The sequence below is a fragment of the Rhinolophus ferrumequinum genome, chromosome 9, assembly GCF_004115265.2.
Source record: "Rhinolophus ferrumequinum isolate MPI-CBG mRhiFer1 chromosome 9, mRhiFer1_v1.p, whole genome shotgun sequence".
NCBI lineage: Eukaryota > Metazoa > Chordata > Mammalia > Chiroptera > Rhinolophidae > Rhinolophus > Rhinolophus ferrumequinum.
In genome coordinates this window covers 25,102,036-25,115,788 of record NC_046292.1, presented here as the reverse complement: position 1 = coordinate 25,115,788, position 13,753 = coordinate 25,102,036, and the positions used below count along the sequence as shown (strand labels likewise).

Sequence of the window (13,753 nt, the reverse complement as noted above, 5' to 3'; positions counted from 1 at the left end):
CTAGGATTAAAACCCAGGACTGTCTGCGGCCAAGGCCAACGCTGGGGATCTTTCTCTTCTGGAAGCCAGGCAATGTAGTTGTAGAAGAGGGAGTGGGGAGTAAATGACCTGAACTTTATCTGAGGGAGTGGGGAGAAAGTGACCCAAACTTTATCTAACACACTGGATATTCCACCACGAAGTCACAAGTGGTAGGATGCAGGTCCTGGCTGCGTTTGGGGTTTGGGGACAGATGGTAGTTTGAAGAGAAAGCCATTAGCGAAATGCTTGGCCCATAGTAGGTGGTCATTAAATATTTTTGTAATGAAAGCCAGATCTACGTAGTTTTTTGGGACATCCTGGGAGCTTCTAGCTTTGAATTGCAGCAACAACATAACAAGCTAGTTCAAAAGAGGGACTTTCCGAAACCAACTCTGGCGAGAGAGGAATTTGCGGAGCATATCTGAGTGGGGGCTGGGAGGGAGGAGACTCGGGGTGTGTGGATGATACAGGATTACCGCAAGCTGCGGGCGCCACCCAGCGGTCAAAATGCAGCCTAGGGGAAGACAGGCTCTACAAGTCCGCCGCGCGCGGAGCTCTCTGGGAGTTGTAGTTCAACTGCGCTAAGGGGTGGCGCTGCCAGTGGGGCTGTTGGGTGTTGTAGTCCGACGTTTATTGGGCGGGAGTTACCTTTGTCCGCCAGACCACGAGTCCCGTGGTGCCCCGCGGCAGGCCGCGCAAGCGTGGTGAGTCGGTGCCGGTCAGTTCCGAAGGCTGAGGGTCTGCGACTGAGCCGGCGGTATCAGAAGGGGTCGCCGAGTGGGTCTGTGGCGAGGCGAGGTAGGGCGGCTGGCACCATGTCGAGGCAAACGAACCGAGGCACCGAGAGCAAGAAAATGGTAAATCGGAGCGCGTGACCTCGCGGGCGGGGCGGAATGTAGGCGTTCTGGGGAAGGGGCCCCGCGCGGGGCACATTTGGGAAAGGGCCCTCTTATGAGCTCTGCGAGGGTGGTGATTCCGCTAAAGGAAGGAGAAGGAGACTGCTTGATGGGTGAAGAAGGGAGAGTCACTCAGGGGCGTCCCGGGCCTGAAGCCGGTGGAGGGGATGGAGTAGCCCAGGGACCTACCTCCACGGCCGGAGTGCAGCTGTGTGTTAGGCTAACAACGACGAGGGGAATAGCAGTAACTACCGTACCTCCTGTTGCTCTCTTACGGTGTGTTAGGCACTGGGCCAACCACTTTCCGTACATTATCTCATTTAATCCTCCAAGTAATCCTCTCAGATGGATAATATCGCTCTTTTACAGCTCAGGTTACATAACTTGCCCAAATTTACAGCTAGGATGAGTTAGGATTTGAACCCACGTCTCTCTAACTCCAAAGCTAATGCTTCAGACTGCTGGGCCGTACTGCCTCTCACACTTGCTTTGGCGTTGTAAGATGCCCAGATACTGGTCTTGCCAGGAGGAAACTTTCTATTCGGTAGAGTAAGAGGTGGGCGAGTCTGGGCACTAAGTGGTGCCCCTCTGGTAGAGGGAGGCTCACTTGTCCTGGAAATAGTGGGACACCATATAGTCCCATGAAGTTTGGCTGCGGATGAGGTCTGGGCTTGGAAAATAAGGTAGATGACATTTTTCTCCAAACTAAGGGGACTTCTTGGCACGTGTTCCTTTTCTTTGACATATTTTTACTTCCTCCAGAATTGCCTATGCTGTCTGTTTTTGTTTTCTGATTTAAAAACAATAGTTTGCATGCTGGGCAGATCTGTGGTCTTTCATGGACACTCAGCTCTAGAGGGGATGATTAACCTTCTCTCACAACTTTGCATCTTACACTAGGAACAGCCACCAGAAATGTGCCATAGAAGGACCTATTACGCCTGAGTAGTACTTAACTTTTTCTCTTTCCATCCCTTTTTTGAGAAGCTGATGACACCTATGGATCTTCTCTCCAGAAATATTAAACAGAAAAACATATACATAGACATTTACTTAAATTTTGGGGGGATTTGTGGGCCCCCTGAAGATACTTCCTGGATCACAGTTTAAGAATTCCTCTTTTGGAGGAAATACCAAGGGTTTAAATGAATATGTGTATATTGCTAGGAAATTGTCATGTAGGGGAGAAAGCATGGACATTGCTTAGAATTCTGTCTTTGTCAATTGATCCTCAGTTTCCTTATCCATAACACGGGGACAATAATGCCTCCGTAGGATTAAATGAGATTACAATGTAAAATGCGTAAGGCATAGTAAATATTTCCTGCTCCTTTTCTTGATAGATGAGCAGATATGAGAGGTCTTCTTGCTTAGTTTTCATATCTTGCTCTTGTTCTGTACATTTTTTTTAGCTGAAATCAATATGGAAATCTTTAGTACGACTTGAGCAGGAAACTACGGTGTCCACCCCCAACTCCAGCGTTCACTCAGCTTTGGAGAAGTGAGGGAATTATGGAGGGGCAACAGCACACTCCTGCCTCAGAGCTTTTCCAACTACTGTTGTCTGCTGCTGGGAACTCCCTTCCGTCAGGCAGTCACCTGCTAGCTACTCATCACTTCATGCAGTCACTCCACTATCACCTCCTCAGAGAGGCCTTCCCTGCTCATGTGATCAGTTCTCGATCCTTTACTCTGTTTTTCTTCATAGCACTATTTCATTTGAAATACTGCATTATAAATTGTATGTTGTTTATTTTCAGTCTCCCCCCATGAGGATGTAAACTGTGAGAGCAGGGATTTGTTTTGTTCACTGCTCTAGCTCAACACCTAGAATGATGCCTGGCACCGAGCAATCTGTATTTATTGAGTGAACGACATGAAGGTTGGGTGCATCTTCTCATTCGGTTCCTACTGGTACCTGCTTGGGGCTTGTCACGTGATCCTCTTTGTAGCCACCTGATTTCCTCCTGCTTCTCTCCTCTCTGCTTGGGGTGTCCCCACCGCTAGCAGCCCTCTTCCCAATCAAATCAGTCTTCTGCAGTCAGCAGTCTTCTCATTGCTGTGTTCCCACTTAAGCCTTCCAAGACTTACAGGTTAATGTACCCAAGTAACTAGATCTCCGCTTTTAGTCTGTGCAAATGGAAACAGCCCATTTGTCTAGCAAACTTTTCTTGAGTCCCAACTGGATGCAAAGCTCTGTGCTAGGTGTTGTGGGAAATGCAGAGATGAAGTCCTAGTCCCTAAGCACACAGTCGATGAGAGAGTCCGGAAAGTACTCACCACGGGCGTACAGCACTATCTGGGATTGAGTCCTGACTTCACTACTTATGTGCTGTGTGACCTTGGGCAAGTTTCTTCATTGTCCTAAGCATCAGTTTCACCAACTTTAAAAAATAAATCTAGGGGCTGGCCCGGTGGCTCAGGCGGTTAGAGCTCCGTGCTCCTAAGTCTGAGGGCTGCCGGTTCGATTCCCACATGGGCCTTGTGGGCTCTCAACCACAAGTTTGCCAGTTCAATTCCTTGAGTCCCGCAAGGGATGGTGGGCTGCGCCCCTGCGACTAAGATTGAACACTGCACCTTGAGCTGAGCTGCCGCTGAGCTCCCGGATGGCTCAGTTGGTTGGAGCGCGTCCTCTCAATCACAAGGTTGCCGGTTCGACTCCTGCAAGGGATGGTGGGCTGCGCCCCCTGCAACTAACAATAGTAACTGGACCTGGAGCTGAGCAGCGCCCTCCACAACTAAGACTGAAAGGACAACAACTTGAAGCTGAACGGCACCCTCCACAACTAAGATTGAAAGGACAACAACTTGACTTGGAAAAAAGTCCTGGAAGTGCACACTGTTCCCCAATAAAATCCTGTTCCCCCTTCCCAATAAATAAATAAATAAATAAATCTAAGAAGATAATAATAGTATCTATATCATAGGGTCGTTCTGAGGGTTAATTGAGGTAATGCATGTAAAGCTAGCAGTGTGACACTGCAGCTAAGAACACAGTTGACACTTAGTAAACGTCAGCTAGCAAGCATCTGTGTTAGTAAAGATATTAGCCTTCGTGTGTCTGTATAGCTTTTGGTTCTTGAATCCCACTTCTCTGGCAAACCGTATAATTTATCAATTCGGTGTATTATCTGTCTCCTTCCTATTAGATAGTGGCTGGTATATAGTAAACATTGAATGAATGATGCTTTTTCTATATATAGCCCCATTTCTATTTCTAAAATATGAAGACCTTTAAGTTATATATTTATGTTGCACACTGTTCCAAATAGGCTTCGTTCGTAGTTGAAGATGGAGACAGACTTGCAAATTAGAGAGGGTGTGGAGAGCCCAGGCTGGATCCCGTTCCCAGGTTCGAGGCATATTGATGCTGTGATCACGGGCACATCTGTCTGGGATCTTGATTTCTCTTATCAGTACATTGGGGGCTGCTGCATGTGTAAGGGACTTGATAACATCATGAAGTGAGTGTTACTTGGCACAGTGGGCTGAGGCTCTTGGAGTGACTCTCCATAGGCTCATTAATAATGGAAGGAAAGCTCTCCTGACTTAATGCAGTGATACCAATTCTATGGACTGGTTACTGCTGGATTGTCTCCATCCATTCTTGCCCAAGTCATGTTAGTGCCAAACCCTTAACTTGACTAGAAAAAGTCATTCCCTCTCTTCATAGCTTCTCCTTACCTGCCATACTTGTCAGTGGTCTCTTGGTCGCTCCCTGATCTGACTGTTAGTTGAGTTCAAAGAGCTTCTTGATTCTGAAACTGATTCTCTTTGACTTGCCAGCTGAGTTGTTTTGTTTTGTTTTGGGGGAGTTTATTGTAGTTGTGGGGAACAGCGGGGAGAATGAACATTGGCTTAGAAACTCTTGGTTTTTGTCCCCCAGAATTACTTTTGTCAGGTAGTAGCTGTTTATCCTTGGGCAGATTCTCTTAACTATTCCGAGTCTCAGTCTCCTCATCTCTAAAATGAGATTAACTCCTGCCCTTTCTGCTTTACAGAGTTATTGTGGGGTGGAAAATGAGATGATGAAAAATAGAATACAGTACGTAAGCAAAAGATATTCACATTCCTATTCTTGCAGTGGCCTCACCTCCAGGCCGTGGGGCTGGAGTCCTCATTGAGTCCTCAGAGCCCGGGCCTTAACATTACGTGGACGTTCTTCCCCAGAAGACATAAAGACAAAAAGGTGCTTGGCTCCAAGTTTTCCAAGCCACCATTGAAGGGAGTTATTGAGTGACAGTGTGGATTTTCAGCCTCACATCTGTGTGACTCAGTGCAGAGGCCCCGTTAGTTAACATGTTTCTCACGTTGTTTAACTCTGGTAATGCCCTCCCCCTGACCTGCTGCTTTCATTCTGTAGTCTTGGTTTTTGCCATTCCTTTCACCTTCCTCATCTTTCTGTGTCTTGGTAGGAAGATGACAGGATACTTTCCTTCAGAAAGAGTTTCTGTGATTTTAACTGTGGTTGTAATAGAAACCAGTGCAGGTCAGTATTGTGTTTCAGATACACAAAAGATTATATTGCTTTCACAGTTACCCCTTTCCTGGAAACATTTGAGCTGTGTGTCAAGAGGAGCGTCGTGTTTTCCCACGCTGCTGACTTAGGAGAAGGGTTATCATCCACACACAGTGGACTTTGTCTAGGATGTCCTTCCCTCCCCGAGGACCTGGGTGTGGCCTTAGCAGTGCAGTTTAACTCTCGGCCAAGACACTCCGGACATTGTAAGGTGTGGGGAAGCCAGTGGTCACACCTGCTAGCCCATAGAGGGTAATTTGTCGATGTCTGCTTTGGTCTGTCTTTCACAGTATCTAGTGAACAGTTATTGCTCCAACACCAGATTCTGGTGACTTGAGCTTAGGCTTGGCAGCCGTGGTGGAGTCTGGGTTGGCAGAAGCCCACGTTAGTGTGTTGGAAGAGTGACTGCTCAGTGCATGAGGTGTCTTTACGTCCGTTTTGTAGTGGGTCTGGCTGCAGCCCTGCCACATTGACCCTGGGAAGCTAAATTACTCGGTCACTCCATAGGGGATGATGTTCTCTCCAACCAGACACAGGTTACTTTCCTTTGAATCTTGACAGTTGCATTGAGGCCAGTCCAGACTCTCACCAACCTTTCTCTCGTACGACTTGGTCCTAACTGCCTTTTGAATCTCTTTTAGAGCTCTGAGCTCTTCACCCTGACCTATGGGGCTCTAGTCACTCAGCTTTGCAAGGACTATGAAAATGATGAAGATGTGAATAAACAGCTGGACAAAATGTGAGTGAGCTGCTCTGTGGGAGCGACAAGAATGGGGGGGGTTCCCTAGCACATTGAATCTACATGGTTCTTTAGAGCCCAGAACAGGGTCCGCCCTTTTGTAACCAACATTTTAGTTTCCACTGAGCTCATTTATTGGGATGTTCTGGAATTATCCCAATTTTTGTTTTACCACCGACAGCCTTATGTTTAGACGTCAGACATTCAGACCCCATAGTATCGTCTGTTCTCTCATTTGCTTCCCAGGGGCTATAACATCGGAGTCCGACTGATTGAAGATTTCTTGGCACGGTCAAATGTCGGCAGGTGCCACGACTTTCGGGAAACTGCGGATGTTATCGCCAAGGTCATTATGGGCCAGCGGGCCATGCGGAAGGATTATTGGGAGGCGCTGCTTACCACTCGGTCTGTCTCCCTTAGAAGGGCCCCTAGCATTCCAAAGGACGAGTGAGGCAGCTGTTTGGGCCAAAGAAGCCTTCCTGGTGGTTTGAGAAGAGCACAGACTATGGAGAAGGGAGGAGTGGTTGGGATCATCCCTGTAGATTGAAGTCCCGCTGAAATCAAAGCCAGATCTCCTCAACTGTGACGAGGTAGCAGAATAGCGTAGGGCTTAATACAGACAAACCTGGCTTCCAGTTCTGGCTCCAGTGCTTACCAGTTCTTAAGTAAGTTCCTTTTAACCTCTTTAATTACCAGTTCCCTTACCTTTAAAATAAAGAAAATAAGAGCTATCACACAGGGTGTTGTAAGGAGTAAATGAACAAATGAACATGAGCGTTCAGGTAAAATGAATGCACTTAACATAGTGTGTTTGTAGTAAATGTTTACTACATGTAGTAAATGTTTGCTATTAATATTAGTGTTACATAATATAGGATTAATACATGATAAAACACCGAGAGCTTTGTGGTGTCAGTTACTGTAAAGGTTGATTCTTTCTATGGTAGAGCATGTTGTCCATGCCCAAATGCTAGAGAGGGTTGACAGTGGAGAGTTTTGTGAGGGTTTGGAATTAGGAGGGTGGACAGAGGGAAGGGTGTCTTCAGAGCACTTCTGCTCCAGTGACCTGTATTTGCTTTCAAGAAGGAAGGGTCAGACAGCACAGGCAGGACAGGGAAGAGGGCTGGGGGCTGTCTGTGCTGAGATGCTTGTTTGGGGCAGCCACCCCACTCAGATCAGCGCTCTCTCCTGCTGAGAAGAGCAGGTGGACCGTAAGTTGTTGACTCCTTTATGAAGCCCTGAACGAGAGGGCTGTGGACTTGTGTCCTGTGGATACCTCAAGGCAACATCTTGCAGAGGCCCCGGTTTTGTTCCCGAGCCGCTTAATAGCCCTGTGCCAGCCCATCACCTTCCCTATTGTACAGCGTCTACTCCTGTTCCCATTGTGCTGTTGTGTGTCCCCGGCAGGTGGCGTTCAAAATGTACCTGGGCATCACTCCAGGCATCACCAATTGGAGCCCAGCTGGCGACGAATTCTCCCTCATATTGGAAAACAACCCCTTGGTGGACTTTGTGGAACTTCCTGATAACCACTCGTCCCTTATTTATTCCAATCTCTTGTGTGGGGTGTTGCGGGGAGCCTTGGAGATGGTGAGTGCAGCTCTTTACCTTCTGGGACGCCTGAAGTGTAGTAGGGGCTTCCTAAGTGTTTGAAGGGAGGAGAGAGAGAGAAGAAAGGCCTTTGGCTCACCCAGTACTTTTGCTGCCTGAGATAGCGGTGCTGCTGAGCGTAGGATCCAAGCCTGTCATCTCTACGTGGTGGCGACCCTCCCTCCTAGGCTGGGAGAAGGTGCTGTCAGCCCCCAAAGCCCAGAACGTCCATTCCCAGGTTGGCTTATTTGGTGACAGTCTCATTCGGGGGTGTTATTTGCTAAGTCTCTCCTTAGGGGTCAGGACCACTGCCTTCTATCGGGGAACCCTGGATTTGGTTATCTTGTCCTGTGGGAAACCAGCCCCCATTTTTGGCTGCTGTGGCTGAGCCATTTATAACCCTATTCCTAATGGTTCCCCAGAGACCACGGCTAGGTAGCTACTCATTCATTTTCCCACTGTTCCCCAGGTCCAGATGGCTGTGGAGGCCAAGTTTGTCCAAGACACCCTGAAAGGAGACGGAGTGACAGAAATCCGGATGAGATTCATCAGGCGGATTGAGGACAATCTCCCAGCTGGAGAGGAATGACGGACCCCAGGACCTCAGGGGAGCCAGCAGGAGCACTCGTTGGAATCAGGAAGCCCCAGTGCTCCCTCTGCCCTCTGGAGCTCAGTGACTCTGTAACTCGGATGTTATATATTCTTCTAACCTTGTTTCCATTCTCCATGCTAGTAACGAGCAGACTGTGATGTAGTCCATTTGCCCCACAAGTGTGCACATTCAGGAGGGGAATCTTATGCTCCCTTTTCCGTCAGAGCTGCTGGACGTAGCCATCCTTGGTTGGACTAGAAAGAGCTCCACCATTGTACATTCCTGTTTGAATTTTCCAAAGCGAAACCCACTCTGACCCCATTAAGAGGCAAGCCTAGCACACCTATCCCTGGACCTTCAGAAAACCACTGGCAAATGGCTGTAGGGGGCCCAGGGTTATGGGACGGGGAGGAGAGGTGGGGAGGGGTGGGTAAGAATTGTTAGCTGTAGTGTGACACACTCTAGTGCTTGCCAGGAAAGGGGAGCCTGTTGTGCTGGAAACACTGACTTCTGGGAAGCCACCCAGGTTTCTCTTCCTCCCTGCTGTTTGGAGGCAACATCTCCTCTTTTTACAGAGGCTTCATCCTTTTTTCTTACAAATTCTTCAATAAAGACACATTCTTGAGTGAAATCCCAATCCTGTCCTGTTTTCTTTCTGCTTAGCCCTGGGGATTTTGTTACAGTGGGGTGCAGAGACCAGCTCAGTTCTTGGGCTCTGCCTTGATTTTACCTGGTCTAGGAATGGCTTCTCCCCACAGACCACAGGGCCTGGGAAACCTGGGAGCAAATGAGGCCCCTTCTGAGTCATTTTCGGGTCTACTCTCTGTAGTAAGCTCTAGAAACAGACCATTATCCCAGACATACGTAAGATGGACTATGCTGGCCTCTTGGCCACCGAGTTGGGGGATTTGGCTTAGAAAGACCATGAACCATTTATCCAGCGCTTACCATGTGTCAGATACTGTACAGAGCATTTTGTATGCATTATCTAATTCACAATAATTCCATTTTTGGAGGGAAGGCCACAAGTTGCCCATCCATGGTCATATGGCTAATAAGTGGAGAAGCTAGGGTTCAAGAGCCCCAGCCAAACTCCAAAGCCCGCGTTCTTGATGATGCCTGATTAGAACTGTGGAGAGGAAGAGAGCAGGCCTGTGGCTCCCTCTCCTAGCGTTGGGGTAGTTTTAAAGCGGGATGAGGGGGAGCAGAGGTTGTCAGGCCTTAGTTGGCACTGTTCTTGGGGACAGCCTAGGGCCTTGAGGTCCAGACACAGGTCGGGAGAGTGGGGAATGGGGCCCCTAGGCCTTCCCCAAGGTTAATAGGCCTGAACTGAGGAGCGGTTGTATATGCATTGTGCTTGAAGTGTGTCTTGGTTGTATAGGTTAGGACCAGGCTTCTGGGACACCAGTAAGAGGCAGTTTGCACGTGACCTGCCTCCACTGAGAAGGAGCAAAGGTCATTTTTGTGTCTCCAAGTATAGGGAGGCTCATGCTCCCTCTGGGATCTTCCTTGAGCCTCTACCTCCCCCTCCAAGTATAATTTGGGCTTCAGGGCAGGCACCCCATTTTGTCAACTGTATTCTTAGCACCCAGTATAAGGCTGGGTCCAATTGCACTAGAGTTGAGTGAATGAAGGAGAGATTAAAGGAATGAATGCTGGGGCCCAGATGTGGAAAGAGTTGTGTGGTGTCGGGACCCTGCCAAGAAAAGTGAGCTCCACCACCCTTTCCCTTCTCCAGGGGGGCCCTCGCCCTTCCTCCCCTCCCAGTACCACAGCCTACTTTCCAGCAGCCGTTTATATGGCGTGAGGTTTTGGATATTTCCTTTCCCAGAGTTAATCTTGTGCAACATTACAGGCTCGGCAAGCTGTGGAAACAAAGCCCCCTTAGTGACTTTTCCCCGTTACAGCCCCACGACTGTATGACGTGCACCCAGGGGCTGAGGGAAAGGAAAGGGCTGGAGCTGTTCGGAACATCACTTCATCATCTTTCCCTAATGAGCCAAACATACAAGTCCCAGCAACCTAACTGCTGTCCTCCCACCTCGTAGTTAATTACGGAGAATACACGTCCCTCTGCCTCCTCTGACTGTGCGGCTGGGACCCCACCCCCACCCCAGGCTAGGCCCTTCCCCATTCTCCTTGATGTCCTGGCACGCCCCCCGAGCAAGATGGTGCCAGTGTGCCTGGCTGTCTGGGAGGGACTGACCAGAGAGCCTGATCCAGGACTTCTGGAGCTGGAGGGGTCCAGGCTGGTGGCCTTTGGGCTTGGCTCTATAAGGAAAGGCTTTGCTCTGCAGACTATGGCCACCAGGGGTCTCCAGATTACCACTGTATTGTCCTGAGAGTGACCATTGAACCCCTGGTTTCCAGAATTTGCTGGAAGATGCACCTGATGGAGCAAATCTCAGAAGCTGGTCAGAACCAGGAAATGCCCCTTCCTCCCGTCATGGGACCTGGCGTCATGGGACCAGGCCTATGGGACCTGAAGTAAAGCTTATATGGCTGCCAGGCTAAGGGCCTGCCGACCCAGGGCATTGGAAAGAGCACATTGGCTAAGAAGTCTGTGGCCACCATACACACCCGGAACCCTCCTGCTGGTTGCCTGAGTTGTACAAGCTAGCTCTGAGCCCTCCCCTAACCAACCCCCCCTGCCTCCTGAGTGGAGACCAGAGCACCAGCTCCGTTCCCCTGATGTAAGTAAGAGCCATATTCTTCTTGCTCTAGACTCCCACCAGTGACATTTTCATATTCAGGTGAAGTCTTTCCCTGGTGGATTGACCTCCTTATATGTGTACTGGGCATCTAGGTCTGAGAAGGAGGTGGCAACAGAGGCCCAGGAGCAGAAATTGCATTAAGTGAAATTAAAATAGTCTCCCAACAAGTAGTTCATTGTGGATGGTTGGGGGTGGTTGTGCAGGAAAGCATCCTCCCCTTCCTTCTCCCAGAGCTTAAGTGCTACCATGTGCTGTTCCCTGGAAGCCAGAGGGCCTGTGTGTGTGTCTGGGGGGGGGGGGGGGAATTGGGGGGTGGCAGCAGGCGAGGAGCCTCGCTGTTACCAATCCCCAGCCTTTGATGTAGGGCCAGGCCTGACCCCAGGACGGCTGCTGGACACTGCCAGGGGCGCTGTGGGATGCGCGCATTCCTGGGGGCAATTTACGCTTCTGGCAGGAGGAGAGGAAAGTTTCTACTGTGGGGAAGGGGGTGGAGAGAGGGCGCTGCAGCAGAGGTTGGGGGGTGGGTGTTGTGAGGAACAATGGAGGGAGCCAAGGCACACGACAGCACCCTCCTGCCTAAGCCCGTCTCACTTAACCGGCTCGGTCAGAGGCGTCCTCCAGGAAGCCTTCTGTGATGGACCCAGAGCTGGTCAGGAGCAGCACCCACTTGATCACCACACATGTGGGTCCTCACAGGGATAGCCCTGGAGGATCCCGAGAGAAGCAGCCGCTCTTCCCTCCTTGGTCTGGGTGCCTCGACTGTCAGCCATGAGGGCATCGGGGACTGAGCTAGGCTAGAGGAGAGCTTGGGAAAATGGTGTGATAGTTATGACAGTGTGTGTGTGTGAGCGCAGACAGATGTCATTCATAGCAACAGCTCATATTTATTGAAGAGTGACTACCGTGTTTCCTCGAAAATAAGCCCAGGTTGTATATTAATCTTTGGTCCAAAAGACGCTTCAGGGCTTATATTTCAGGGGATGTCATCCTGAAAAATCATGCTAGGGCTTATTTTCCGGTTAGGTCTTATTTTCGGGGAAACACGGTATGTGCCAATGCTCGTCTAAGCACTTCACATGTATTTCTCATCTAGCATTTACAACAATCCTATCACTATTCCCATTCTGCAGATAAGAAAACTGAGCTACACAGCTAATACATAGGTAGATTCAGGACTTGAACCCAAACAGTCCAGCATTGGACACCAGGCTCCTACCCAGTATGTGTTACCTATGGATAGTTTCGTGTTTCGGTGTGGGTGTCTTTCCTTGTGTTTCTTGGGGAGTGTGTCTCTATGTGAATTCTTTCATTTAATACGAATATAGCCCCGGGCTGGGAGCAGGGGACATGGAGATATTGGGAGTTTCAGTCCATGGGGAAATAACTGACTACAACGTGTGTGTGGTGGGGGGAGGAGAAGAGAGGCTGAAAATGAGAGAGAAGGGCAAGTCCTGGCTCTGGTACTTATTGGTTATGTGGCACTGGACAAGGATTTGAACTCTGAGCCTTAGTTTTTTCATCTGGAAAATGGGGATAATAATGCCTACCTCGATGACTGTTTTGAGGAAGAAATAAGATGAAGTATGGAAATTTCCTGGCGTAGGCTGCGTGTTCCCTAATTGGCACTTCCAATGAACATGATTGTTCTTAGGGGCACTGTCTGGTAAAACATGTGGATAGGTGAGTGTCTGAGTGGATACAGATGGTATTTTTGTGAAATCAGGGCCGTGTCTGTGTTGTTCATCACTGTATCCCCAAGCATCTAGCGCTACTTTTCAGCACAAAGTAGGTGCTCAATAAATTTTTATTGACTGAGTGTGAGAATGGAGTGAGGAGGGCCCAGAGAGAGAGGAGTATGTGGGCAGTGTGGGCCTCTAGCAGGACCCGCTACATAATTTATGGGGCTCAGGACATAATGAAAATGTAGAGCCCCTTGTTCAAAAATTATGAAAAAAAATTATTATGAATTTCAAGCATTATTATGAATTTCCAGCAGAGCATGGAAGCAAGCCCTGATGAGTAGGGAGTTCTATATGACTACCCAGGCTGCATGCTGGTGAAGCCAGCCCTGGTCTCCTCTTGCCTGTGGAGCAGCACCAGCCCCCAGCCCAGCTGTTCAGGACAGAGTATAAGGAGATTCCACCCATGTCCTTCCGTGCTTCCTGGGCTGCCTGAGGGAAGGTGAGGAAGGGGAAGGATTGCTCAGAGTGGGCAGCCCAGGAGAAAGCAGAGGGAGGGACCCAGTGACCTACAGACCTCTCCCCCAGGGAGTTCAGTACGAGCCCACAAACCACCAACCAGGCCGCTGGGTGGTCTGGGCACATGTGGTCACATTTAGATGTTGATTGAAGCAAAATTGTTATAAGATTAGAATATTTAAGGTAACTTTAATTTCCACTGCATTACTGGGATTTTCAAGGATGGGGCTGAGGGGTCCCCTAGGGTAGAACTGAAGAGAACGGTGGGGGCTGCAGGAGAGATCCTCATTTCCCTAGCCCTGTAGGCAAGGCCACTAGCAACTAAAAAGAAGGAAGGGGGGCTTGACAGAGAGAAGGACTTCACAGGAATTGTAGGACCGGGAGTTCTGTCCTCTAGCAGAAATGGGAAGTCAAGGGTACGGATGGAGGGTGCAGAATCACCAAGGCCCTGCTGGAGTAGGAATTTACCAGCACCAATCCCCAC

At 49.3% G+C, this 13,753-nt stretch overlaps 1 protein-coding gene across 1 annotated transcript; it reads left to right on the top strand.

Moving 5' to 3' along the window:
- Nucleotides 1-702: 702 nt before the first annotated feature.
- Nucleotides 703-8,996, top strand: TRAPPC3 (trafficking protein particle complex subunit 3). The gene is made up of 5 exons (XM_033115509.1): nt 703-878; nt 6,078-6,175; nt 6,422-6,521; nt 7,583-7,765; nt 8,235-8,996. Exons 1-5 carry the CDS (start codon nt 837-839, stop codon nt 8,352-8,354), a joined length of 543 nt encoding a protein of 180 aa, XP_032971400.1. The 5' UTR covers nt 703-836; the 3' UTR covers nt 8,355-8,996.
- The last annotated feature ends 4,757 nt before the right edge of the window (nt 8,997-13,753 follow it).